A 26,896-nucleotide genomic window follows, 5' to 3' on the forward strand; every position below is an offset into this window, starting at 1 on the left:
TTCTGTTCAAAATACACGTTTTATTGGACATACAGGTGGAAGATCAGAGGAAAGGGCTTTGCTGCAGCTCACGCACTGAAGTTACAGATTATAAAAATGCTATGACAGGGCATTCTGGATCTAGATTGGATAATTAGTAAGTGTGCTGTCATCCAGGATTCTAATTGGTGGCAACTTGTCAGCCACAGGATGCTGAAGTAGGCCTTTGTTAGATTAGTGATTATGCCCTCAATGGCTGGGGAGCAAGCATGGTACAAATTATGTCTGAGTGTAAGACAAAAAATAGCCCTGTTTTTACATTCATGACAGAGGATAAAACAACACAGAGCTGTTGAGGGTTTTCCTACTTTATGTATTTCTTCCTAGGTAGATTCTGATTCTGTTTTATTACTAAATGTGTCATAAATTGTAAAAAAAAAAAACAACCTACAACCTCCAAATTTAATATGGAAAGTTTAACCACCTAATAATTTTTATAAATTTTGAGAAACATTTCAATGCATAAACAGGTAATCCTTTTGTACAATTGAAGTAATTCAGGAAAATTCAGACCTCAACTTTTAGTTTGACTCTTAATCTTAAATCAATGGCAGCAAATTGGCTTCAATTAAATAAATAATGAGACAGTTCTACATTATTAATGCTGGATAGGTTTTAAAAGCAAAGTGATTGATGGTGTGGATCAGAAGTGGAATAAAGATAGACTTTATGCAGGCATATGTGGGGAAGTACTTTCTTGTGATTCAGTTGGTTTATTGGAGGTGTAAGTCAGTGCTCATGAATCCGTTTCTGTGCAAGGATTTGTATGCACAGTTTGTGAAACTCCTTGGAAAAGAAATTGAGCTTGAGCAGAACAAATTTCCATTTTGGATGAAAAATAAGAGAGAGAAAATCAATCACTCTGTCAGCCAGTGTTGACAGATTTTTTTAATTATCTGACACAGACTTGTCAGTCTTTCAACAACTACCTGTCACATTGTCTCTTAATGTATTCTGAGTGCATTTTCCATTTTGCCGTTGATCCATTGAGCAAGCGCTCTGTTTCCAGATGGGTCGTCGGCTCGTGTTCGACGACATGCCTCTAGTGATTCAAGTGTTGCTACATTCACATTTCAGAACTTCCAAATGAATATTCCAGACCGTTTAATTCCTTGGATTAACATCAAGTTTTCTGCTTATTGCTGTGACAGCCCATTGATCTGTCCATCCGTTCAGTCAGCCAGTCAAGCCATTTGATATCAGAGGTCCCCAGTCTTTCTTAATTATCCTCTACAGCTTTGGTTTAAAAATAGCATCCTTACTCTAATTTCAAGTTAGTTGAGAAATTATCCCATGAAGTCTTATTATTATTATCCCAAGCGGTCCTCCTCTGTGGCTGAAGAAAAATCTCCATGGCTATTATAGTTTATTTTCCTTTCCATCTGTGTTTATTCATCTGCATTGTTACCATTAGATTCTGTCAGGCCTTAGGATGAGCAGCTGTGGAGGGAAAAAAAATCAATTTACATGGAAACTGTTGGAAAGAACATTTCAGTCTGAATCTGATAAAACTCTCAGCACATCCATATGAAAAAGTTGCTTTCCTCTGCAGCAGAATATTTTGGTTCGTATATATATAATCAATTCCCTTATACACCTGCTGCCCAGAAAGGTGTTTGTGATTTCCATGACTCTTAGAGCCACCAGAAACACTTCTTGCGCAGTTTCTTGACACGTGCCTTGGTGCTTGGGCGGCTGGAGGACAAATGGAGCTGGCGTGGGCTTGGTCTGAGTTGGGGCAGGCACATCATATTCACCCTCGAGGGCCTCAATCACCCCTTGGAAGCGTCCCTCCTGCTGTCGGAAATCATGCTCCACGCTGGAGGAGGGAGGCAGAGCCAGTGGGAAAGGGAAAAAAAAAAGGTTACATTTGGATGATTCAGTATATTCAAGCTGAATTTATTTCTCAGAAAATTATATTGCAGTTAAACCTGTGGAAAAATGAAAAAGATTACATGAAAGATATTAAGAGACGTAAAACAGCACAGTAAGAGAGCCTTTATGAGTTGAAAATATGGCGGCAAAATGCTGACAGTGCACTAAATAGGGTTGCAAATTGTATTTGAAATCATATGGTGCCTTTAACGTAGGATGTATGCACCTTCTGCACACACCCATGCTTTCAAGCAGGTCTTAACTCAGCACTCATTTCACGTCCAGAGTATTCTTCTGCACTTCATGCACCAGTAGATCACAGACTGGTGAGGTGAGAGTGGGAGGACAATGAAAAGGGGGACTGCAAAAGAGAAGAGGGGGACATTTGCACAATGAAGGAGCTTAAAGAAGGAGTAAGGGAGGAACTTCTTTGCTCTTCAGAAGTGTTCAAAGCAGACCCTCTTGGCCTTCTTTTTCTATGCTCTCATTCCCCCTCCCTTCTCTCGTCTCTCTCTTGCGCTCTCTTTCTCTGATGTGTCCATTGCTGCAGGTCATAATGTAGTAGTCTATGAGCTTCCAGCTCCATTTTGGCGACTGGCGTTTGTGTGTGGGCGGCTGTGTGCTGAGCCGGATTAAAGGGGTGGAGCTGAATAGGGCCTGGCATCTGGAGTTAATGAGGCACATGATGAGGCAGAGAGAGCAGATACAACTAACCATCCTTCCCTCCTCCTATATGCGAATGCCACAACACAAATACCCACTGAGAAACACTCAGCATAAAGGCAGAGACGCGCTGCTCTGCTGAACAGCATGTACGGTATACGTCCCACAGCTAAGTAATGAGGAAAAGTGATGCTGTGGGATATTTAACATAGGTAATGTGAAGTAAATAAAATCAAAACCCACTGCAGAATAAGTAACATAAAATAAATTGAGGAGCACAAGTGCTAACAGAGATATGGACAAGTAAAAGCTCACCTTAAAGAGAACTTAGTGATCGAGTTAGGAAGGAGGAATAATTTAGTAGAAGAAGTTAAAGCTCTACTGGGCACAGAGGAAGTGAGATGTCTTTATAAAAACTGATATCTACAATATCCAGACTACCAATATACACGGATACTATTCATGGATGATATACCATATACAATACAAGAAGTGCACCATCAGACCAACATTTAGTTGGCCACACTATATCATGAGTCATTTTGCTGTTCAGAAATTAAACCATATATTCTTATGCAGTACAAAAACTTCTAGAAACCCACTGTGTTCTAGAACTACTGTACCAGAATAGTAAACTGGATGAAACAGATCAAGATCTGCCAGTTCCTTTGCTAAACATAGGAGCTGACAAATCATGCTAATTGCAACATTAGTACTTTAGCTTGTTGTGATTATTTGACTCTAAACTAAAAAACTCTTTAATTTCTTTGAAAATGAGGAGGGTGTCATGCTTTCCTTTGACAGAGGAAAAAGAGGAAAACATAAACTTTTAGAGCTTTATTATTATAATACTCCTTTAATTGGCATTTCTTTTTTGCACATCATCAATCTTGTTTTGCCCTGAAAAACTGCTTTGGCAGTGGGTCAGTTTGTCCATTTAATCAGTCCTAACAACTTTAAAACCTCATTAATGGTAACATTGATAAATTTCAACATTTTAATGTTTTAGATCATTTAGAGAAGTAAGTGTTATGTAGGAGCTGATGTGTGACTTCATAGCGATTTTAACCAAACAAACCTTTGCTATGATGCAAAGGAGAGAGTTTGAGCTGGACACAACATATCCACATTTTGAGATTCTTATTTTATTATGTCAAAAAATCCTGTCACAATCAATTTTTATCCATCAGTTTTTACGTACTAATTATGTATTTTATTTTTATTCATCTGAAATAATATCCAACAAGCTGAATAGAGAATCCACATCATTCCATCACACATTAAGGAGATGAAAACATGAAGCTTTTTCTCCACTGACTCTGGTCCCAGTAACTACACATAAGCAATGAAAATCATTGAATGCACTTAATTTATGAGCTAATCATCAGGATGAATCTGAGATTTGTGCTACACTGGAACTACAAGCGCCACTTCAGCCAACGTTTAGAAATCGGAGAATAGTTCCCCAACTAACAGAATCAGAAGTCTGTAAGACTCGCTAAACAAGGATTTTCTGATCCAGTAAGGAAATCCCACAAACTGCAGCGACAGTTCACCTGCACCAGATGCAAGTTCAGCTCAGTGATGATCGTCAGATGACGGGTTTTTTTTATGATTTAGTTAGATGGTAGCCTGGCCATTGCCTTACTGTGCAACTCCACTTGAAAAATAAATCTTGCCTACTGCACGTTCTGGACTTTCTCCCCTTGACTCGAACTGTCTTTTTATTTGTGACCAGGCCAATCAACAAACAGGAGAAGTTGTGAGACTGCCTCGGGAACTTCAGCAGTAATTAATTTGATTTGACCATCCCTGCCCACTTTCGGGGTGCCACTCTGCTTAATCCAAACGTAACCAGGGTTGGAGTACAATTGGAACTTGTGAGGTGGATTTATTGTACACCTCTAACGTGTCTTCCTTCTTTATAGTCATACTTATTAAATTAGAATATGGCTTTCATCGAGGCTTGCCTGTCATTTCTAGAGAACATTTAGGGAAAAAATCCTTAAACAGGTATTAAACATAATTTTCATTAAGCTTATATTGGTGTATTGACAAGTTTTTTTATTGGTCTGATGTAATATTCTAATCTTAAATGCCGTGTTGCTTGAGAAATTCTGGAAAAATCTTAAATATTTAGCAGTTTGGTTGAAGTAAGGGTTAACAGGTTTATGCTTCAGGTGTATAGATATACATAATTTATGCTTCCGCAGTACTTTACCGCTGAAGAAGAAGAAAGTGACAGTAAAACTTTGATTGGTAGATTTGGAGAAGAGCTTATATATTGCATGCGTATTTATGTTTCTAAAGCTGTGAGTGAGATTGATTGTTTCTAAAAAAATACATTTTCTCACATCATAAAGATTCATAAGAGCTGACAGCTGTAAACGATCTCCTTTAGTCCATGTCAAAACCCTATTTTTGCCCAATGCAAATCATATAGATCAATGTCCCAGACACAAGTTATTTTCTGCCTGTAGGTGTATTCTGCTATGTACTTTTCTTTTTGCTCTGAATTTCCTAGCTGCTACTGTCTTCTCAAAGAAATTGCACATTTAACTTTTTTAAAATAAGAAAGTGTATTTCTTTCTCTGAAATAAAAAAAAAACACCTATTAATAATAAATGAATACCAAGGAAAAAATAGTCATTGGGCATATGGACAAAATTGTTCATATGTTTCTAACTAAAGTGACTTGTTGTCTCTTTCTTGAATTGATCAGCATTTACATACCTTAAATTTGTGTGTCTACAAGCGAAGTGGAACTGAAGAAGAAATGAAACATATTAAAAGATATTTGAAGCTTTGATTTTCAAGAACTCACCTTTTTAATATTACATACTGTATGTTCTATACTTAGTGGACGTTTTGAGACAGACCAATCAGCTAAGCAGATATAACAACAACCAAATTTGGTTTTGTTTTTAAGCAGTAATTTCTTATGTCATATTTATTTATTTTTTCAATGTTCTCTTAAGTGGACTGTGCGCTCAGTGCATTTAGCAGTTTCCTAAGAGCTGTTTTCCCGACCTTTTTATGCGGTTTTATCAAATTTATTACCATTTCACTGTCTGTGAAAATGCTTCTGGAAGTTGTGATTAAATTTGCCTACAAAAGCTTTTTGTGTGTTTTCCATTTAAGTGAAATGTGTCGTTTAAAGTGCAGTCACATCCTAATTTATGTTCAAAAGATGTTGGTTAGTCTTTATGATACTTAAATGTTCCTGTCTTGGTTGAGGAAATTAAGCCAGCAAAATACACTTTTATGTTTGAGGAAAAAAAAGAAACTAAATTGTAGCTGTCTTGGAGAAGTTAATGGTTTCAATTAGATTTAATGCTAATTAAACCATTATTTTATCACCAAGTAATTCATTTACAAATTCTCCAAGGTCAAGTATGTTTTATCGTATTTCTAATTGTATAATAAGTATGTCTTATCTAATGTAGCTCGGATTTCTAATTGTATATCCATACCATATAACTGTCCATTCCCCTATTGCTAATTATGACTGACTGGGAAAAAGGATTCTGCTGCAGCTAAAGATCAAAATGAATAAAGAAAAATATGAACAGAGAAAGGAAATCAGTGATAAAGAAGCTATTTTGAAAAAGGAAAAAAAATGTAAGAAAAACGACCTACGCTGCCCTGATGTAAATGGTTCACAAAATCAAATACAATACAGAAACAAAAGTGTTCAGACACATGCCTTTGCAATCAGGGTTAGGCACATAATGAAATGGATAAAGCACATTTGTAAAAACACAAAGATAATTTGTGCTCTAAGTCCTAAAGGGGATTCAGGCCTGCAAGTAAACTGTTCTTTTGATTGCAAACTAGGTGCAATCAAAAGAAGCCTGTTGTGATTCTGTAAATATATTGGTGTCAAGAGTGCCCCAAAGATGAACAGATGGAATAATATTCATTATAAAAATATGTGAATGAAAAGTAAGATTTGATGGAGGTGAAGGGAGATCAAAACACAGAAGATGTTAATGAGCAGCTTCAGAAATTACATAGAACTATTATATTACTTCGGTAATTGTGTTACATATTTTATCACTGTAGATGAATAGATGCATCTTTTATATCCCTCCATATTTTGCCTTTATCCACAAAACTTGTTTTTTTGGATAAAATATCTGCTTCTAATGCACAGCTTGCATTCTTTGAGTAGCACTTTAGTGAATTCGTGACTTTTTCTCTTGTATCTGAAAGTTAGAACTTAATTAGTCATATGAATGCAATGAGACACTGGAGAGGGATGAGTAGTGAAGAATTAAAAAGCTAAAATAAAAACTTTCAGGTAATTTTGAGTTATCTGTCCTTGGAATATAATATATGTTCAGTTCATTGATTTGTATTGGTTACCTGTAAATGATGCAGGCTGTCTTCTGGCAGGTGGGGCAGTTGTTTATGTCTTGGCCAGTTCTGTATGAGCTGCGACTGCAGAAACAACACGTCAACACACACAAACACATGGAAAAAGAACCATGAAGCATGCTGTGTTTGACAATGGTAAACTGTTTTCCTGCAGTGTTTTCCTATTTAAGTTTAGACTATACTGTCTAGCGCTGCCTTGAGTATTTTCGAGTGCTGCTAAAACATTTTTTGAATTGGAGAACCTTTATGAATCAATTGGCAAAATGAAAACATGATAAAGCCTTTTGACTATCTTGCTCATATTGATGACGCTGACACTTTCACCTATATGAATAGGTGCTTTTGATGAATGAGCTATCCATTTTGAGAAAGTCACACACTTTTGTAGGTTATAAACTAGGCTTGCAGTTTGTACTATTTTAAGAAATTCAATATCTGTTGTGCAAATTTTAATAGTAACCTTTTAGGGGTAAATGTTTAGCACTTAAACTGTCTATGATTGCCGTCAGGTGGCAAAGTAATTATTAGCTGGTCAGTTTAGAATAAAGGGACAGCTGTTTTACTACTTTAGTCACTTCAAGCATACAGAATGTTGAGGTGAGAAAATTTTCATCGGTGCAGACTGTCACTGTGTTAAAGAAAATAACAATAGTACCAGGTAACTGGTAAAACAATTAATTTTGAGGCAGTGGCTCTTTTGTGTGTCATTAATGTATTGTTCAGACCATTGTATATTTTGGCATGTTCTAAAATATATGTGGCAGCCTGTGTTAGCTGTGATTGTTACATATGCTATAATTTCAGAAAATTTTGAAAAATTGCAAAGCTGCAATCCCTCCCACAGTCCACAGTTTTCACCCCCCTGTCATGTTTTGCAACAGATACTGTACTTACAGCATGATTCTTTCAAGCCTTCACATGTTGCTGCAGCAGACCTGAATGGTCTAAGCAACCCCCAACTACTGTGACATGCTGCAAAGTTCTACAATGTTTCAAATGGGGTGTGGTTGGGTCATTTGCTCCATTGGTTGGCCACTGGTGCCTATAGCGTAACTTATAAAAGACTAACGCTGCGCTTCTTTATGCTGTCTTTTAATGCAATGCAGATGAACAAAACGGTGATGGTGGTATGAAGTAGGTTATGCTATCATGATCTTGACGAAGATTAACACATTTTTCATTAATTTATCATCACTATTACATTGTCAAGACTGCTCATGTCCTAGTTCTTATTACTTCCTATGATAAATATTTAATTCATTGGTATTGGCAATATAATTGGAATTATTAAATAACTGAAAACAATGGGATGGTAGGTCTAGGCACTCCAACTATGTTTGGAGAATATTGGTAGATCTTGTCTCAAGATTAACAAATGACACAAACATAAAATGCAGATCTTAATTTATTTTTGTTTTTAAACTTGTTAGATCAATCTAAAAATACAAAATCAAAGAATTAAACCTAAAAAAATATTTAAATATCATCACACAAACTCACTGTGTTACCAAGTGTAAACAAGGACACAGAGGCATAGAGTGTGAGAATTTGTTAAGCTGATGATCACTGCCATGTAATTAAAAGAGTTTGTTTTGCTGAGATGCTTTGGTTGGCCTTTGGTTGAACTGATTAGATGAAAGAGTAGCTGATTTATGTTGATAAAATTGACTTTTTAATTACAGTTATGTTGCAAGAAACAGCGTCACTGGCATCATTTTTCTCCCAACAACCTTTTATCAAAGGCAACTGCACTGAAGTATTTGCTTTAGGAAAGAAAATAGTACATGAAGCAGAACACAGCAGTAACCTTTAAGCTCAAATGACGCTTTTATCACAGCAGTCCACTTGCAGTGCTGTCACTGCTGGTGCTGCAACAGATAGACACAGACCCTCCAACATGGTGGTTCTGCTCGGTTGTTCATGTCTATCTGACTCTCAGTTCTCTCCCTTTGTGTCCCACTGGCTCCCATCGTTCTGTCTCAGTCTGCCTGCTAATCTCAAACTTAACCAAACACACACACACAGACACACCGTGGTGCACCGATTCATGATATTAGACAGGGCAAGACAGCTTAAACACTAGGTTTAGGAGTCTTATTGTGCAGCTTAATCATTAATTGCAGGGCAATCTTATAAGGATTAGTCTTGGGAGTAACCCATCTGTTAACCAGAAGGACATGTAATGAAAATGGCCTCAGTACATGTAAAGGTGAAGATGTAGCCATTTCAGCAGTTGATGATTTCAAAGAACATTGGTCAGGACCAAATGTAGATTTACGTAGAGTAGTGATCTGTCAAATTAGAGACTGATTTGACCTTAAGTTCCCTCAAGATAAATTTGCTTCTTTTTAAAACACTGTGCTAAGATTGTACTATGGAAATGAGACACAGGTGAACATAGCTGAACAATTCATTGAACACACAATTTGCTCAATGAGTGTACATAATTCAGTGTCTAAATTTAATCTTCCAATAGAAGTGGTATCCAATAGCAACTCAATAAATTCTCATTCTATCCTATGGCAGATGGTAAAGAGGCTAAATTGAATAGAAGTAAAGTTATTCACAGCTTTGAGACAGAGATGTGCTTCAATTGTGGAACTGTGAAAATGCAGATGAGGAAAAAACTGACACTAAGAATGAAGTGGAATAAAATGTTGAGGTGGAAGATAAACAAATTGCATGAAGCAATTTGAACAGCAGGGATCAAGAATTTGCAGATAAACAGGAAGGGATTATGGTGCTTTGCTGGAGAATCATTGCTGCTCTAAATGGTGAATAAAATGAAAGAACAAGGGAGAAGGATGCTAATATTGACTAAAGGTAAACAAGTAAGTGATTCTGCAAGATTGCTTCAGACATTTAACTTGTGCATGTGCATACACATACACACACATATTGACTATTCTTTACAGACTTAAAATTTTAAAAAGCTATTACAAAAACTGGAAAGCCCGACGGTATAAATTGCCATAAAAACTCAAATATACTCTCTTCTCAATCTTTTGCTCTCCCTTGACAATATATGTGCCTCCTATATTTACTCTTTTATCACTCTACCCCACTCTTGCTTGAGCACTCACTCTTGCAGTGAATTCCTTTCATTTTTTCTTTTTCTCTATTATTGACTCCATCTCTTCCTTTTTCCCCTTTCTTTTTTATTTCCCAATCTTTATGCATTTTTGCCCTCTATTTCCTTTTGCTCTTCTTTTTAACTTTTTTTTTTTTTTTTACATTTTCCTTATGTCTCCCTTCTCCTTGCTGTGTATTTTTAAAGCCTCATTGCACTCACCCTTCGGTTAAAGCTTTGCTCTTCTCCAGGTCTTGAATCACATTGAGAAGCACCTTAATCTTCTCCTGATTGGACAGAAGATTCTCCTCCACATTTTGTAGCTGCCTCTCCAGCCCAGGTGGCACATTCACTGCCTGTCCATCTACAAGTCCTCCTGGTGCCCCGTTACATTGTGCTTTCATATGAGTCTTACAAGGCAGAGTGTTGTCATCAAACGATTTGCTCTTCTGCTTTGTGTCCTTGAATTTCATACGCTCTGTGGATTGCTTGGGTGACTTTGTGGCCTCTTGGTTTTTGGTGTGTGCTGCAGGTGTGGTTGGTTTAGAATGGGTCGCTTTAGGAGAGTGTTTTGAGTCACTGAGAGGGGAAGGTATTTGAGACTTAGAAATGTTGCAGACTGATTCATCGGTTTTTTGGATTTGACCCTCATTGTGATTTTGTTTGTCTGTTGGATGTTTTTGGTTCGCCTCTGCATTTTGTGTGAGTGCTGACATTCTGTCTGTGTTGGAGTGTGTGTGTGTTTCTGATGTTTGTGTGGCCTGAGTCCTTGTAACAGGTAAAGTCTGCTGAATGTGGTCTTGTCTGCAGCTTTGAGTCTTTTGTTTGGTTATGAGTATGTGCCGTGTGGTTAAACTGTGAACTGTGTGTTTTTGGCATGGTGTGGGACAGCTGGGGTATTTGAGCAGTCTTTGCTGATGTGGGCTGAAGTGGGTTGGCTCTGTCTGTGCTTTTGGAGCAAGACTGAGAACTCAGAGCAGCAGAGGCTTTTCTTGACTGGGTGGGGGCTACAGATGTTTTCCGTGGTGGATTAGGTAAAGTTTGACTTGCTGTTATTTGATTGACTGCTCTCCTGCGACATGCACCTGTGCACTGCGTAATCTGCGACCGTCTCCTCCCACACGTCACACATAGACGTTGCGGCGAGGTTGCCATTGTTCGACAGGGCCGAGGTGTGGTGGCGTGTGCAGCTGAACAAACACTTGCTGTCTTTAACACCTGAGCGATGGCCTTCCCCTCGCAGAGATTGCACCCTTCTCTTTTCCTGGGCTGGCTCCTTGCTTTCTGTAGATTCACTGCAAACTCCTCCCACCAAATCTGAAGCTACTACACTCCCATTTATATACCGAGTTGTCCTTTTATCTTTTTTGTCCTTCAGGTTTGTTTGTATAGTCCTGATCTGGCAATAAACTCCACTGCCCGACCCTTGTGACCCCATGTCGTCCTGCGTAAGGCTGTTGATTTCGTTCTGAGACGTCTCTTTGGACACCGGCAGGTTCTTGCTGTCACTTCTGATAGCTCCTCCTGTGTTCGCTGCCAGTGCTTGTTCTGTCGCCATTGTGAGGGACTGATGCGTGGTGGTCTGTTGGCTGCCGTGTTGTTTGATAGAGGGTAGAGTCCGCAGTCTGGGAGATGTCTGCACCCCAATGCTGCAAAGTGGACCCCATCGCCCCCCAGCCAGAGGAACTCCCAGTGCAGGCACCGGATTAGTTGGATCCGCCACTCTCCTGCCCATGCTCCTCTGTAGGTTGGCTCAGCCCCCGGAGGAGCTGAAAGGGATGGTGGCAAGCGACGACATCAGCCAGCCTCTGCAAGGTTATATCCAACAGAAAGGGAAGACGTTCCAGCTTTTGTTTACCAAAATAAATCCGAGTGTTGCAGTGGCAGATGAAAAGAGCTCTGTATAGAAGTTGTTGACAGGAATTCAATATCCAATAAACTCTGGGGATTCTTTCATTATTGATCTCCTTAGATGTTTAGTCAACTCTGAGTGGACATCTCTGTCAGGGTATTTCTCACTTTCTGGCCAATGGCCTGCAGGTGATGACTTCTTTGGGCATTCCAGATAGTTCTAAGCAGAAAAGAAAGAGAGAGAGAAAGGAAATAAATGAGCGAAATAAAAGAAAGGACAGAGGTAATGAATGGTAAGACTGGCAAGAATATATAGACATTAGGCACATTAGGCACCATATAAAAGCTTCAACTACGACTGAATGCTCCCACTGACCAGATCAATAGAAGTCTATCAAGTTTTTATAACCAAGGAGGAGAGTTGCATTTACAGTTTTAAATTTTTACATTTAATTTGAGAAAACATGTAGATTTTCTTGAAATACTTCAAAAGTTGCAGTGCATTTCTGGTGGTTACAAACATGCTTGATTACCTTCATAAATCTGACAAACATTTTCCTATAGATGTTGGTGCAGTCTTTGAGCTGTGTGCTGCTTGCAATATACAACATCAAATATGGATTAGAAAATAAGAGATTCACAATCATCCCCTGCCTGTGTTCCTCTTTATGTAAATTTATTTGTGTGTTTTCATATTCATGACTGAGTATGTGCATGTTTTTCTTAATCCTAGTTTTTCATCTAACAAAGCAAATTATAAAGTGGAGTCTTTTTTTATCAATTATTAAAAGTTAAATTACAAAGATTAAAATAAATAGGGAATAGAGCTTTAACAATTATTTTTATGGCTTAAGTTGTACAGTACCTCTAAATATGTATGTGGTGCTTATGGAAAAAATCGGTAATCTGATGAAATGGTCAAGGACAAGTAACTGTCTGTTTAGGAACCCCCAAAATGTCCTGGTGATGATAGTTTTCTGGATTCCTTTGCCTTTCTGATATGAATTAAACAAATTATTGAGGGAAAATTAATTTATCTTTAGAGTAGTCAGTACTTATAGCAGCATAACACCCACTAAGGTATAGATTCAAGTCACTATAACCATCAACTGGAGTTCATACGCAGACGTCAATGTTTCCGGATCCTCTTTTTCACAGTAGGATGATCAGTTTAAATCTCAAACGTTTTTACTTTGTTCAGGCCAAAAAAAGCAAACATTAGATATTCAAACTCTATTTGTGTTTGTGTTCAGGAACCTTCCATCCATGGGGATGATTCATCCATTATCTATATCTGCTTATCCCCTCTGGGTCGTAGGACAGCTGGTGCCTATCCCACAGTCAATAGGGAGAACACACATAGGCACCAGTACAACATGCAAACTCCATACAGAAAGACCCCAGGCCAGGATTTGAACCCAGGACCTTTCTTGCCCACAAGCCAACAGTGCAGCCAATTGCTCAACTGTGCAGGAACATTGATTATTTAAAAACTGCATTTAGAGAGCTAACAATATGAATTATTGCAGTCTTCTGAAAGGTAACTCAGATTTGTGTGGGGCCACATTGTATAATAGAACTGGAGAAAATATATTAGCTTTCTTACCATAAACTAATTGAGAAAACAAATGGAGGTCATTTGACTGTCCATATTGAATTGGTTCTGTATTTAAGAGCATTGGATAGTGATTGAAACCTAATTGTTTCGAGAGCTTTCATTTGGGTTAATTCAATCATGGTGTTAGACAAATTTAGCTCTTAGTATAATTGGCAATTTAGAACATTAGTTTTCTTACTCTGTATAAAATAAAATCCTTATTACATTTAAGATGTATTCAAATTTATGATAGAAAACAAATCCCCTTTGTTGTGTGTCTCCTCTGATCATTGCATATCAAACATTACCAACAATTGCAATTTTTAGGGGAAAAAAAATCATTTCATTAAAGAACTAAAGAGTACTAAAAAAAATTTCTATTATTTACTTAGGATCATGATTATTTAATTTCTTATGAACAAAATTGCCACATTGACTCATTTTGCTCAGCATTAGGATCACTAGGACTGAACATAGAAGTGTTTCTTAAATGTTCTGAAAGTCTGTGTTTGCTGAGAAAATGAGGACAGGTTTCAAGAAAGATCTTTTGCACAGTACCTGGCACTATGCACATGTTTGTAAAAGACAAGAAAGGAGATCAACCAAGAGAGAGAAAGAACACCAGACAAGTCATTGTTGAGTCGCAAGTTTTAAAAGGACTGTCTTAGTTCAGGAAAAATATTCTCTTTTTGAGAAGATTGCTCTTGAAGAGGAGCTACATACAGACCTAAATATTTAGTTTGTAGCAAGTTAATATTTATTTAACTTGCTAAATAAATATTAAGTTTGGAATTGTTACATTTATAAATGTATGGTTGACATGGTAAAGATGTCACTTAGGAAAGTGAACTCTTATTTTTTTCTCTCTTGTGACAGGCTAAATTACCCATGTTACTTGCTAAATAACCCAAATCATTCCAGTTAATTTTTGACTGTGTAGATTTACAACAGCCATCTGTCTGAGAACAGACAGATGGAAACATATGATGTGAGCTAAAGAAGAGAAAGGACTCAGATTTATTACATTTTGTCCAACTTCAAAAGCAACACTCACAGAAGCAGAAACTTAGAGGCATTTTTTTGGTTATTTATATTTTAACCTCCCTCAGACATTATTATAAAGTTGAAGGAGAGCTCAAACTACTTATTTGTTTGAAGTCATTTGAAATTCAGCCTTGCAAATCAGTGGTGCAGAGTCTTAGTCTTACTGCAGATAACTTGAAAATGATGCAATATTTGTATGAATGTTTATGGATTTCTGGGTTGGACCATCAGTGTTTCAGTATCCTAACAATATCTCAAACAGGCAATGTTTGATGTTAAATTTGCAGGTGCATCCTGTGAAATAAGAAAATAGCTTGTTTTATGCAACATTGTGAAACATTAGAGCAGAGATGCTCAGGCTATAGAGCTAATAAAGAAGCAGTATAATATTTTTAAACTAAGGACAAAAATTGATGCTATGACAAAAACAACACATTATGTAATTATACATATAATACATAATAGATGTAAATCTGTTTAGGTTTTGCAATAAGGCTAAGAAATCTCTGACAAAATGTTTTTTACATATCATAGTGGGGTTTTTTACATTCTGTCCAATTAAAGTCAAAAGTATAAAAACATATTTAGGATTTCAATTATTAAAAAGTTAGTAAAATAAAACCTCATACAGTCACTCAGAAAAAAAAACAAAACAAAACATGGAAACCAGGTCATTCATTTTAAATATTTAAAAATGTAAAATCAATGTACACTGCTTAATTTATTGTGTAAATAAGACAAAACAATTTTTTATTCATTGCATTTCAGTTACTGCATTACCTTAAAGTTAAATATTTTCTCTGACATTATTGAGAAAAGTACGCAAACATTGTCATAAAATGAGCACAAATAACCTCAAGAAGTTTTCGAGGTCTTATAGTCAACAGTAATTACAAATATTTTTTGATTAATTGACACCACCTAACTGTCTCTGACAGCAATGAGATACTCTAATTGTTCTTATGTATTCAGAATCAGAGCCATGCACGCATCCTTCCATACCAACGCCCCGTCATGATTTCTAGAGACTCATTTGAAAGCCTGATGTCTCCACGCTGTTGAACAGAATGACTTTAGGCACTTTATTTTCCTTTTTTTTTGGCTGCAAGTGAAACAAATGTTGTCAGATTCTTTAGGCTTTCAGTTTTCATTCAAGAGTGCAGTATTAAATATTAAATCTGAATTAATACACTTCATTGTGAATGCTTACATGCCCCAGGGGACAGCACCACAAAACAGGGAGCAGTGTAAGTTTAGATTGTGCTCAGTCTGCCTTACTCTGCATCCTGTACCTGCAGATTTTCAAGAGTTGGACTAGTTGCATGTTACACTGTGGTTATTGATTCACCATCTTCCATAAAGCTGCCTGAAAGTAGTGCTTCAAGATTCTCTTTAGCTGATTAAAGCAAATCAAGGTGATTCCTGTCTAACAATAGACTGCAGAGGCTTTTGGCCAGAATACATCTTAAAAGGATACAATACATCGGTGGAGCTTAAAAGGGTGCACAAGCCAGGTTTTGTGATTTACAAAAAGACCATTGCTAATCATATGAAATTGACCTCCCTGACCAATTTCTGTTTATTTTCATAATTTTTAGAGAAACCTCCAGTTTTTATGACATTTCCCAACATTTTTAAATAGTTTGTTTTTTAAGAGTTCTATGGTATCTATTTTGAATACTAATTTGTTTCCACTGATAACTTTGTACAATCATGTCATCTTAATTTTCTTGTAACCTCACTACAAATTATGACTTAAGCTAAATAGTTATTACAAGTTATTCAAATTCACCATAATTGATATTGTATGTGTAAACAGACAATCTAATTCAACCAAAAGTATTTGTTTCATTGCTATGTGTCCAGAATATTTTTTTTTTTTGCCTATTTCAGGTTTTTTTGCAATTTCCCCAGAACAGATTTAAGTTATGGTTTGGGCCACAATGAAGGTGAGAACCTTGAAAACAATCACATCACTTTTGAGATCTACTGTAGAAAGATTTGTTTTCTTATTTGTTTACTAAGCAATCCAAAACTACTGGGTGGATGAGCTAAGGACTGAGATGTGATGCTTGCCAGTAACAATTTGCAGATGATATTTATCCAGCGGGAAAAAGACGATAATTGCTAACAGAAGATGGCTTTGTTTGCGTACTTGAAAGAAAAGGGACAGGTGTGTTAAAATATAGCTACAAGTTTGTGTTTCATCTTGATTATATGAATGGGTAACAGTTTTGTAAGACTTAGCTTAACTCAGTCAAATGTAATTTTTTCACTGCTTTTTTCGTTGCTTCGGCAGTTTCAGGAGAGCGGAGCCCTTTCTTCCGCAAAGTTTCACCTCCCTTTTCTCTTTCTGTGTTTTCAGTCAGACCGTGTGTGTGCGCCCGTTTGTTTTTGTGTGTCTGTCTCAAGTCTCACTCTTCACCTCCGACCTGAGGGCTGTCAGGCAGAAAGAGACACCATGTCCTCAGAAATCAGTGTTCATTTCTGTCATTCTCCAGCTTTCTACCTGTGACTCCTTCAAGTCCCATTAGATAACCCCCGATCCTCCTGTCACTCTTTCATCATTACCTGTGTTTGTTGTCACACTTTTCCACACAACAGCCACCTTTTCCATTTCTGTCATGCTGTCTCTAATACGCTGTTTTTCTCTATCGCCTCCCTCCATCTTTATATTTAATCTTAGTCTCTCGCCCACACTGCACCTCGTGCTGTGCTAAATGAACAGGGAGGAGAAGGGGAGGAAACACTGTCAGCTGTAGGATGAAGGTGGGCTACAGGGAGGTGAACGAGGGGAGCGAAAGGAGCTGAAAGGTGGTGGAAGGATTACAGATGAAGAACAGTCACAAACTAAGTAAACTGGGTTTATCTTTGTCAAACAAAGACATGGATCGGCCTGTTTTATTAGTATGTTTTAATCCATGAGACTTAGTTAGCATTAAATAATACAGAGAAATTACCAGATAATAGAGATGCACAAAGGGGAAAATAATAAAAGAGAGGGAAAAAAAATCCAAGATGTGCTAGGCAGAATCCATACACACCACAAGTATGTTTGAGCATCTGTTTCCTTCCATGCAAAATCACTCAGCCTTTAAACGCTGCAGGGAGCATCTTGACAGTGCGCTGCTTTTTATGACATCGCTTTGCAAACACAATGAGTTTAATTTACCAGTTGGTAGCTTTGCATTTTTAAAGAACTGTCTACAAAACGGCCTGTGTAAGCGAGGCCCTGTGGTCTTCAAGCGTGTGTGAGCGCGCACCTACATCTTTGCAGTGGCAACAGAGCAGTGAATGCTCCAGCGAGTCGAGTCCCTCTGTCATTTCAAGGTGAGCCTCATTTTTCAACAGCCGATTGACAGGCTTTCGGCGTGTGCGTTTGTGTGTTACGGTAACTGAGATTTTGCTTTACTGCTCTGTAATCACACCGCTTCTCCCAGTAATTATCTCTCACCCACTTGCTACCAGAACAGAACAAACACAGCAAGATATTGGCCCTTTGAGACACGGTGCCACCTGCAGTTTGGGTTGTGCAGTCAATTTTTCCCCTTTATCTGGGTCGCAATTGAAATCAACAGGGGAACTTTGTCATTTTTGCCATGTAACAGACATGGACAAATTTGATAAACGTCTGTTAAACAGCAAAAAATACAATTTTATTGCAGCAGAACCTTGCACTTAATTATCCAGAGAAATCCAACATTTAATTTGAGTCAGTGTGTTTGTTCAGTGTGGAGGGAAAAATAAATGTTTTTTAGCAACGCTTCCGATGCCAAACATATTGTTGTCCCTGCTGTTAATACATTATGTTACTGTGGTTGTCAGTAGATTGGGATTTATTATTCTCCTTTAGCAGCTCATGCAGTTGGACTATACAGACAAACAGATCTGTGTCTATTTTTCTTTATGCCATCATAGTAGATTGTCTAGAATCCTGGATTTGGATCTGGTTTTCTGTTCTCCTTTCAACTCCCCCTACTGGGGCTTTTATAGGATTTTGATCTGGGGATTAAAATGGCCATTTGAGAAGTTTGGTTTTGTGTCTGGTGACCCATATATGTATTAATTAGGCCAAATCTTTTGGGACATTATTAGCCAGTATTTGCCTGAAATTCCTGCTGCTCTTGTTCGTCTCCTGGCATCGCCCTACACCACTTCTTTCATCAGTTCAGGAAGGACATTAAGTTGTGCTTGTGTTTTGATCCCTTGATGATGATTGTCTTCACTCTCCACTATGCTGTATTTAATGCCCTGGATATTCTTTATTTTTCTTCTCCTGACTTTAAACAGCTCTGTAGGCAATCACTTTTTTTAGATGTGACAAAAAATTGTCAGGGAAAACTTTGTAGAGCTTCTTAACTGGATTTAATTAGAGGCATGAATGTTGAACGGCGGCACTAGACAATTGGACTCATTTTAATGGCTAATTGTGGACATACCTTACTGGAGAGAAAGCTCTGATCAATTGTCAAACCTTGGATTGATTAGGAGAAAGGGCAGTGGCAGCGTGGGACAGTGGACCGATGTTTACCCTTTTGGAAATTTGGAGAGGTGGCAGTTCACTCCACAAGCCTTTTGTGGATCTGAATAAGGCTTAGAACCATGATCTTGTCCTCAGTTTGGTGTCCTGAAATCTAAATGTGTCCTTTTCTCAACTGGCATTTACATAGCAGCCAATCCAGTAGGGCCATTAATTTTTCTTGCTGCTGATTGGCTGTACCCCCAAGAGCAGAGAAAAGGAAGACTGTAAATGTTAGGTCCTGTGTGAGGGCTAAGATGGTTTCCATTGTGCAAATGAATGCATATTGAGGTGATACAAGGCACATTAGGTGTTTGAACTATTAAAATAGGCAGTAATAGGCATTTGAGTCTCAAGTATTTGCAGATTTTAACTATCTGCGCCCGACTGTGGTTCCTCACCCCAGCAAACATTTGCCGTCTGCTGTATGATATAATTATAGTACAAAAAGCGCCATGCATCCCTAGGTAGGTGGAAAGTAAACTTCATTTTGTCTAATTGTCCAGGAAATTGCAAGACAGTTTGACTTTTTAAAGTATATTTTCAAAGAAGCTTGGCATAAAGAGTTGTTTCACAGTAATTATAAATTGGAAACTGGTTAGAAGGTAAACAGCAACACAAACATGCCTCAACGATATGAATCCAAATCCAGTCACTCTCTGGCATTACAACCTGCCTTTAAAACATGTCCAACTATCTTGGGAGGATGTTGCAAGCTCCCTGGGATGTCACAGCACTTCTTCAGACTGTCTTAATGTAATCTGAGTCAATGATGCTGAGTTCAGAGCCCAGTGGGAGGTTCATCACTTCTAGCAGGACTTCAGGTTCAATTCTTGACTTCAGGGTGTTGTGAGAAAAATTTGTTACAGCAAGTGATGATAGAGCCATTTTTCAACAAGCTAAACATGTCTTCATCTTGTTCTAACAAGCATGAAGAGCAAACTACAGTACTGAGAAAAATATTTATATCTCTACAGATTTCTTTAGTATTTTCTTTTTTATGATTGCTCTAATTGTGGGATAAAATGACAAACAAATGTTGGCGGGCAAAGTCACTGTCACTGAATCACATTAAGAGTTATTATCTATATTAAGACACAGTGATATGGTGGCAAACCTTTCCAGGAATGGTTAGCCAATCAGAATTACTCTGAGCATATAAATGACTCATTAAGGAGGTAACAGAAGAACCAGTACAAAATCTAAAGCTCTATTGGCCTTGTCGCTTTAAATAAGTCAGTGTGTAAAAATATATGGATAAATACTAGATTAAAAACAAAAAAATGTCTTTGTTGTTGATTTCGTATTAATATTTTAGTATTTTATTAGCAAAATTTGTGTTTTAATTGAAAATATTGCTTATTTTGTCAATGTACAGACCCTGCAATTAACTCAATTGGCAATTTCAATCGAGTCCCAACAGGAAAACTAAATCTATATGGGAAAGATAAGGGTGTGACTAAAAAGATAAGGATGCATGACTTAAAAAAACAAAATAACATATCCAGGATTTTGGAAAAAGAGTATTATCCAGTCAAACATGGTGGCGGTAGTGGCATGGTCTGGGACTGCTTTGCTGCTTATGGGTTGGATAATTAGCGATAATTGATTGAGCCATGAATTTTATCCTCTATCACACAGGTGTCAAACTCCAGTCCTCAAGGGCCGGTGTCCTGCAGTTCTTAGATGTGCCACAGGTACAAAACACTGGAATGAAATGGCTTAATTACCTCCTCCTTGTGTAGATCAGTTCTCCAGAGTCTTAATGACCTAATTATTCTATTCAACTGTGGTGCACAGAGGCACATCTAAAAGTTGCAGGACACCGGCCCTTGAGGACTGGAGTTTGACACCCCTGCTCTATCAGAAAAACACAAAGCAAAATATGCAGCCATCCGTCAAGAACCCTGAGCTAAACTGTCTTGTGCAGGATGATGCCAATCAAAAGCACACCAGTAAGTCCCCCACTAAATCTTTAAAAAACAGAAAGAAATTAATGGCTTGATCAATGTCTGGACTTGTATCCAATTGAGATTCTGCGTAATAACCTTAAACTTGCCTTTCATGCTTGAAAACCCTGCAGTGGGGCATAAAAAGCACAAATGTTATTAGAAAATGGTGCCAAAGTTCCCTCACAGTGTGTAAATGACTCATTGCAGGATATTGCAAATAGTTCATGGCAGGTTTAGCTGCCAATGGTGGCACAAGTAGGTTCTAGATTTGGTGGGCAATTACTTCTTCACACAGAGCCAGATTGTTTTGAGCTTTTTCCCCTGAATAAATGAAAACTTGATTTAAAAATCTGTGTTTTGTATTTACTCTGGCTCTTATGCTGTCTGCTCGTGTCTTAGTGTTCAAAAGTAATGAGTATCGTTCCTGCAATAAACCCCGGCTCAGCCCCATGTTTGTGTGCAACATCGTAAAACATGTATGCTCTTGATCCTGGATCGCTGCTTGCTTTTCTTACTGTAATCGGCTGCTGATCTCGTCTGTTTTTAAGTGTTACGCTGTGGCATTTTGTTTTTCCTCACAGAAGCACAAATCTAGTAATGGTCTTTGAAAAGAAATAGGAAACTGGCTCAGCCGTTTCTGCAGCTGGTTTGTTATTCATTTTAATTGCGTCCAGCTGTATTGTGTAGTGACAGTGCACTTTAATCAGCATTTTAAGTGAAGAGCCAGATGCCATAAAAGGTTAATGTTCATATCACAAGAGCCGGCTGTCTCTGTGAAGCACAGATAGTATAATATGCAAGCATCTTTCTCTAAGACTCTTATAGTCCAACATGCAACATAAGAAGTTAATGAGTGTTCAGAGACTCAGGTCTTCTAATCCTATTTGTCTAACAAATAAGTGAATGAGTGTACGTACCATTGCCCCCCTTATGTTCGTATGGTAATTTTCACAGTAAAACAATAAACTTCTGTGTGCATGGGGGGTTTGACATGATTTTCTTTGGTTGTTGTTTGTTCTACTGGTATGCATAAAAGCTGAAAATAAATAAAATTGCAGCTAATTAAAAAGTAAAATGTAAATCTTTGAGAAATCATTTGACTAGGACAAGCAGTCCAGCTGGGCGTCCTTCTAAAGATTTTGTATATGTCTTTATATTTAGCAGCATTCATAAAAAAACAACCCAGAATGACATATTGAGAGGGATTGCTTTTTGTTTTTCATATTCGCATCTGCTCAGAAATTATGCAGGGGTGAGAAATTACTGGAAAAAAACCAATTTCCAATATGTTGCATATCAGACGTGATAAATAACTTGTCTATAGCCACTGAGTCCAATGTTCCAGCATAGGTCAAAGGTTAATGCTGCAATATGCTAATTCTATAATGATACACAAACAAACTCATTATCATCAGTTTTATGACAGATTCAGAGCCTTGTTTAGCCGCCTTTTATGAGATGGAATTACGAATAGAATCACTTGAAGCGCTATTTCAATTGAAAAACCCTGAGAGACTCCCGACAACAAACAAAAAAGCATTTAGAAAAAGAGACCAATATTGGCAAATCCATCTAGTGGTCTGATTCATTTGTTTTGTTGCTAGCTGGAGGATTTTATGTGTTGTGTTGGTTGAGCAACAGAGCAGAGAAACAAACAAAACGCTGAATATTTATGAGCTATTTCCAACCAAACATCCAATAATGAGAGATGAGCTTGATATAGTGAAGAAACCATTCCAGTGAGGTAATACGGGACAACAAAATGTCCGACTTCAGGTGCACAACCAAACCACTCCCTTATCAGTGGTTAGTCAGATGTGATGAGTTTTTTTTAAAACCATACTTTTATTATTTTATCTGTTTCATCTCAACTCTCACCATTTTCATCTGCTTTTCTCCTGTTTTGTTCTCTAAGTGCTTTTCATTCTTCTCATTTTTATGATTTTGTAGCTCTGACAACTCTTGAAAATAAAACTTCTCTTAGACATTTTATCAGCAGTTTGTACCAGAGAAAAAGCTGCACAGAAACAGATTATCAGCAAATTTTGGATTTTTTCTTTGTGCTGCCTAGAAAATGACCAAAACCAGTAACACTTGATTTATTACTTTCTCTTATGCATCTATGGTGACCACACCAGCATCTCCCCCTCATTCTTATCTTCCTGCCCTTCTGACTTCTCAGCCCTTCTCTCTTTTTCCCTGCATCTCATCTGTGTCTCGTCACTTTATCACTTCTTTCTGGCTAACAGAGCGGTTAAAGTTCTGGCAACACACACAAACACACCCCCACACATGCACTCACAATGGCACAGTTTTTTTTATTCATCCACCTTGCCTCCCTGTCAGTCCTCTTTTAACCTCCATTTGCTCTTTCTCTCCATCATCCGTCACTCTCTGGAGAGAAGCAATGGACTGAAAGCAAATTCAGGCTTAGTGTCGTCACCTACTGATGAGGTTTGTCAGGCGTGATTTGCATTAAACTCTATTCAGATTTAAATTTCCCATTCAATCTGTTCTCTGTTATGTTTGGCAGTGTTTTATTAATAGACAGGTAGTTAACCTCTCATTTATAATTAGAAAATGTATCACTTAAGTTCAGTAACATCAGAAGTGTAATAATATTAAATACTGTTGACGTAAAACAAGTAAAAATGTGACGGGGAAACAAACTTTTTATATATAAAAGTTTTAATTATCCTTTATGACTTATTTATTTTACTTTTTGATCTTGATCATTTTAAGAAGTGCCATTATTGGAATATCCCCATTAGAGCAGAGTTATCATTTTTTTTTATTTCATTTGAACTCCTCTAATCAATAATCAGCAGCTCAAGTCTATAAAAAACTTCTCTCTCTTTTTTTGGTTATCATTTTATTATTTACATCTCAACCTCAAACCTTTTTTTCTGGTCTATGATATTATCAAACAACAATTCACTTTTTTCAATTCAACAAAAAATTAGTTGAGGATATTTTTTTATCTTTTAATTCATTCATTTAAAAAAATTTTGCTCAATTTAAAAATATTACTTCCATTAATTAGTTTTATTCCTTCACATGTTGCAGCCCTTTAAGTCAAAAATCAGTATCGGTCAAAATCAGAATCAGCAAGTTGCACCTAAAAAGCAGATTTCGGCCTAAAACAATCAGATTGGGCTTGAGAACATGTTTGGTGCAACTGGATATTTTAAGAGAGATTCTCTCAGAAAATAGGAAAATTACAACAACAGTATCAAAAGTCTCATTAGAAATTAAATGGACAAAATCAAGGAAATTTTCAGATAAAAATGTGTATCCTTTGGGCAAAACTGTAAGCAGAGCCCACATTTACAGCAGAAGAGCTTGTAATTTTCTCTACTGGCGTTGGTGTACTGCAGCACCATTAAACTGTCCTGGAGTAATGAACAAACAGCAGATGTTTGTACATGGAAGAGTGAAACTCGCCTCAATAAAGAGTCCAACATCAGTTTTCCTCAAAAAAAAAATTCTGAGGGAGTGTTCATGTTGAAGGCATGAAAATGAATTTGGAACTGAGCGTTTTGCAGCAATCAACACATAACTTTGGAGTAAAAAAAAGAAGAAAAAAAAAGAAAAACAACTTTGACAGCTCTCGAGTATTGGGGAAAATACTTCTCTTAGAGGTTTTGCAGAAGTGTGCGTCAGAGGAAACGCTGTGCAGATAAACAGATTATCAGCAAATTCTGGATTTGCACATCATGCAGTTAGACAGGAAATTTAGAACAATCGAAAGAAAGCGAAGGAATCTGTCACTTTTCAGTTTCACATGGTGTTTGAACCAGTCTAGAAAATCTTGTGCTGTAAGGTTTTAGCTCATACTGTATCTGAAGCTGTTTAAAATACCTGCCCCAGCTGAGAATGTTACAGACATTTTAGGGTCACTGGTCATATATCCAGACTGCCTCTTCAGTACAATCGCATGTTATCTCATAATGTACTCATCGTCCTGTTTAAATCATTTGAGTGTGCATTTACCTTGGGTTGCCCTAACATCAACAGTAGCTGCTAGGTGCTCCAACCGTAACTTGAACATTAGGATTCACTAACTAACATTAGAAGGACATAAGAAAGGAAGACACATTGCTATGACGGAGCCACATTAACCGGATTTATGTCTCCAAAGTCAAAGGCTTACCTAGACTGCACACATCGCAGACACGTTAGAGTCCACGAGTGATTTTAAAGCTACACCTGCTGCCCTGACGACCAGTTCAGTGGCTTTCAATAACAATTAGGAAACACACACGCACACACACACACCTCCATGCATAAAGGTTTAGAATCCTCAATAAAAGCTAAAAGAAACATCATTAATTGTAGAATAGAACATTCAAAATAAGCACCCACTGAGCACAGCAACACACACGCTGTACGCAAACAGAAACCGATGCATTCATATGCATCAAGTCCTGCTGTTTCAGATGGATGGGATTTCATTCCTACATACTTACAGTGAAGTTCAGTGTTGATGTGATCACATAACCTTCTTAATAAAAACACACTAATGCACATTTTAAACTCAACATATAGGTTTTGTAAGTATAAGTAGACCAATTCATAAACGACTAACTATAAAAACTAAACAGACACAAGTCAGACAGTATTTTCTGCTATTTAGTTGTACAGTGCAGATTTTTTTTTCCTACTATTGCAGCTGCTTCCAAACAGTCCCAGTTCCCTCCATTCAAATATCCAACCAGCATCTTTAATCTTAAATGAAGTGCTCTGAAACGGGGAATGTTCCTGGGAGGGTCAATACAGTCCTTGATGTAAAAGTACCTTGTAAGCTTTTATGCCGTCTCTCCTCTATACACACTCCACGCCACACTTAGTAATATTCTCTAACAGCTTTCTTTGCTCTTGTTTCAGAGTCACTTACAGTTTCTTATGCTCTTCTTTGGTCAGCATGCTTTTCCTCCCTCCTTCTTGGTGTGTCTCTTTTGTAGCTGGTAGTCCTTTAGTCCTCGCCAGCGCTCTCTCCTCTCCTCTCCTGACTCTTTACCGCTCTCTATCTCTCCCCGTCTCATTCTGACGCTGCTGATCCTCGTGGAGCCCAGTAATTCTCTTCCTCCCTCCCTCCCTCTCTCTCTCTTCATCTCTACCTCTCTCTCATTCTTCCTCTCCTTAATCGATTTCTATCTCTGCTTCTACCTACTGCAATTTTCTCATTAACTCTTGCATATATCAGTTTTTTTCTTAAATCCTCTCACTCTGTTATTAAAACCCCTTCTTTGATTCAATCTTTTTCCATGTTATTCCCTATTAGAGGCTTATCCCAGTGGAATGCTGTAGTTTTGATGTAGTTCACTACATCAACCGTGGCACGAGAATGGACCCAGTTAAACTTTGGCAGCACAGAAGTGTCTGCTCCTGGGAGTCGAGCCAGGACACACACACACACACACACACACACCGAAATGTGCACTGTTGCTTGGGTCACTCGCTTTATTTATACCTTTGCTGTTTTGGCTGAACAGTCTACTACTGCTCACTTAGTGACTTTCATTTACTGATACATTCTCTAAAGCTCTCTAGCCTCCTCTTTGCCCCATTTCTACCTCTTATCACCATCCGGTTCTCCTCTTTTATCTTTGTTCCTTACACACACCTAATTCTCTGCCTTAGCCTTTCCTGCCACTCATCCTGCTTTGATCTGATCATGTGTCTGTGCCAACATTCATTCCTGCTGCGGATGACATCGCTTTCTTTTGACAGTAAAAAAGACGGCAAAAGTAAACACTGCGTCAGCCTCAAATTATGCGTAATGATGATTACTTTGTCTTCTCAGTGTGGCAGGAAACTCTCTGATTGCTAATTAATTTTCTCATTTGTCTTGCATCGTAAAAGGCTAAATTATGAAATAGATCTTTAGTCTGTTTTTTTCCATT

At 37.7% G+C, this 26,896-nt stretch overlaps 2 protein-coding genes across 3 annotated transcripts in view; one reads left to right on the top strand and one right to left on the bottom strand.

Annotated features, from left to right (window-relative positions):
- On the bottom strand, positions 1 to 26,023 carry insyn2b (inhibitory synaptic factor family member 2B). 2 transcript variants are annotated; one of them, XM_032555130.1, is made up of 4 exons: positions 25,888 to 26,023; positions 10,250 to 12,098; positions 6,946 to 7,020; positions 1 to 1,858 (listed from the first exon to the last, which is right to left on the bottom strand). In XM_032555130.1, the coding sequence occupies exons 2-4, from the start codon at positions 10,741 to 10,743 to the stop codon at positions 1,531 to 1,533; spliced, it is 897 nt and encodes a 298-aa protein (XP_032411021.1). In that variant the 5' UTR covers positions 10,744 to 12,098; positions 25,888 to 26,023; the 3' UTR covers positions 1 to 1,530. The 2 variants fall into 2 exon arrangements, with proteins under 2 accessions (XP_032411021.1, XP_032411022.1); XM_032555131.1 differs by lacking the exon at positions 6,946 to 7,020.
- Positions 1 to 26,896, top strand: part of dock2 (dedicator of cytokinesis 2) — a 104,742-nt gene that overhangs the window by 47,872 nt on the left and 29,974 nt on the right.

The sequence above is a fragment of the Xiphophorus hellerii genome, chromosome 23, assembly GCF_003331165.1.
Source record: "Xiphophorus hellerii strain 12219 chromosome 23, Xiphophorus_hellerii-4.1, whole genome shotgun sequence".
NCBI classification, from domain to species: domain Eukaryota; kingdom Metazoa; phylum Chordata; class Actinopteri; order Cyprinodontiformes; family Poeciliidae; genus Xiphophorus; species Xiphophorus hellerii.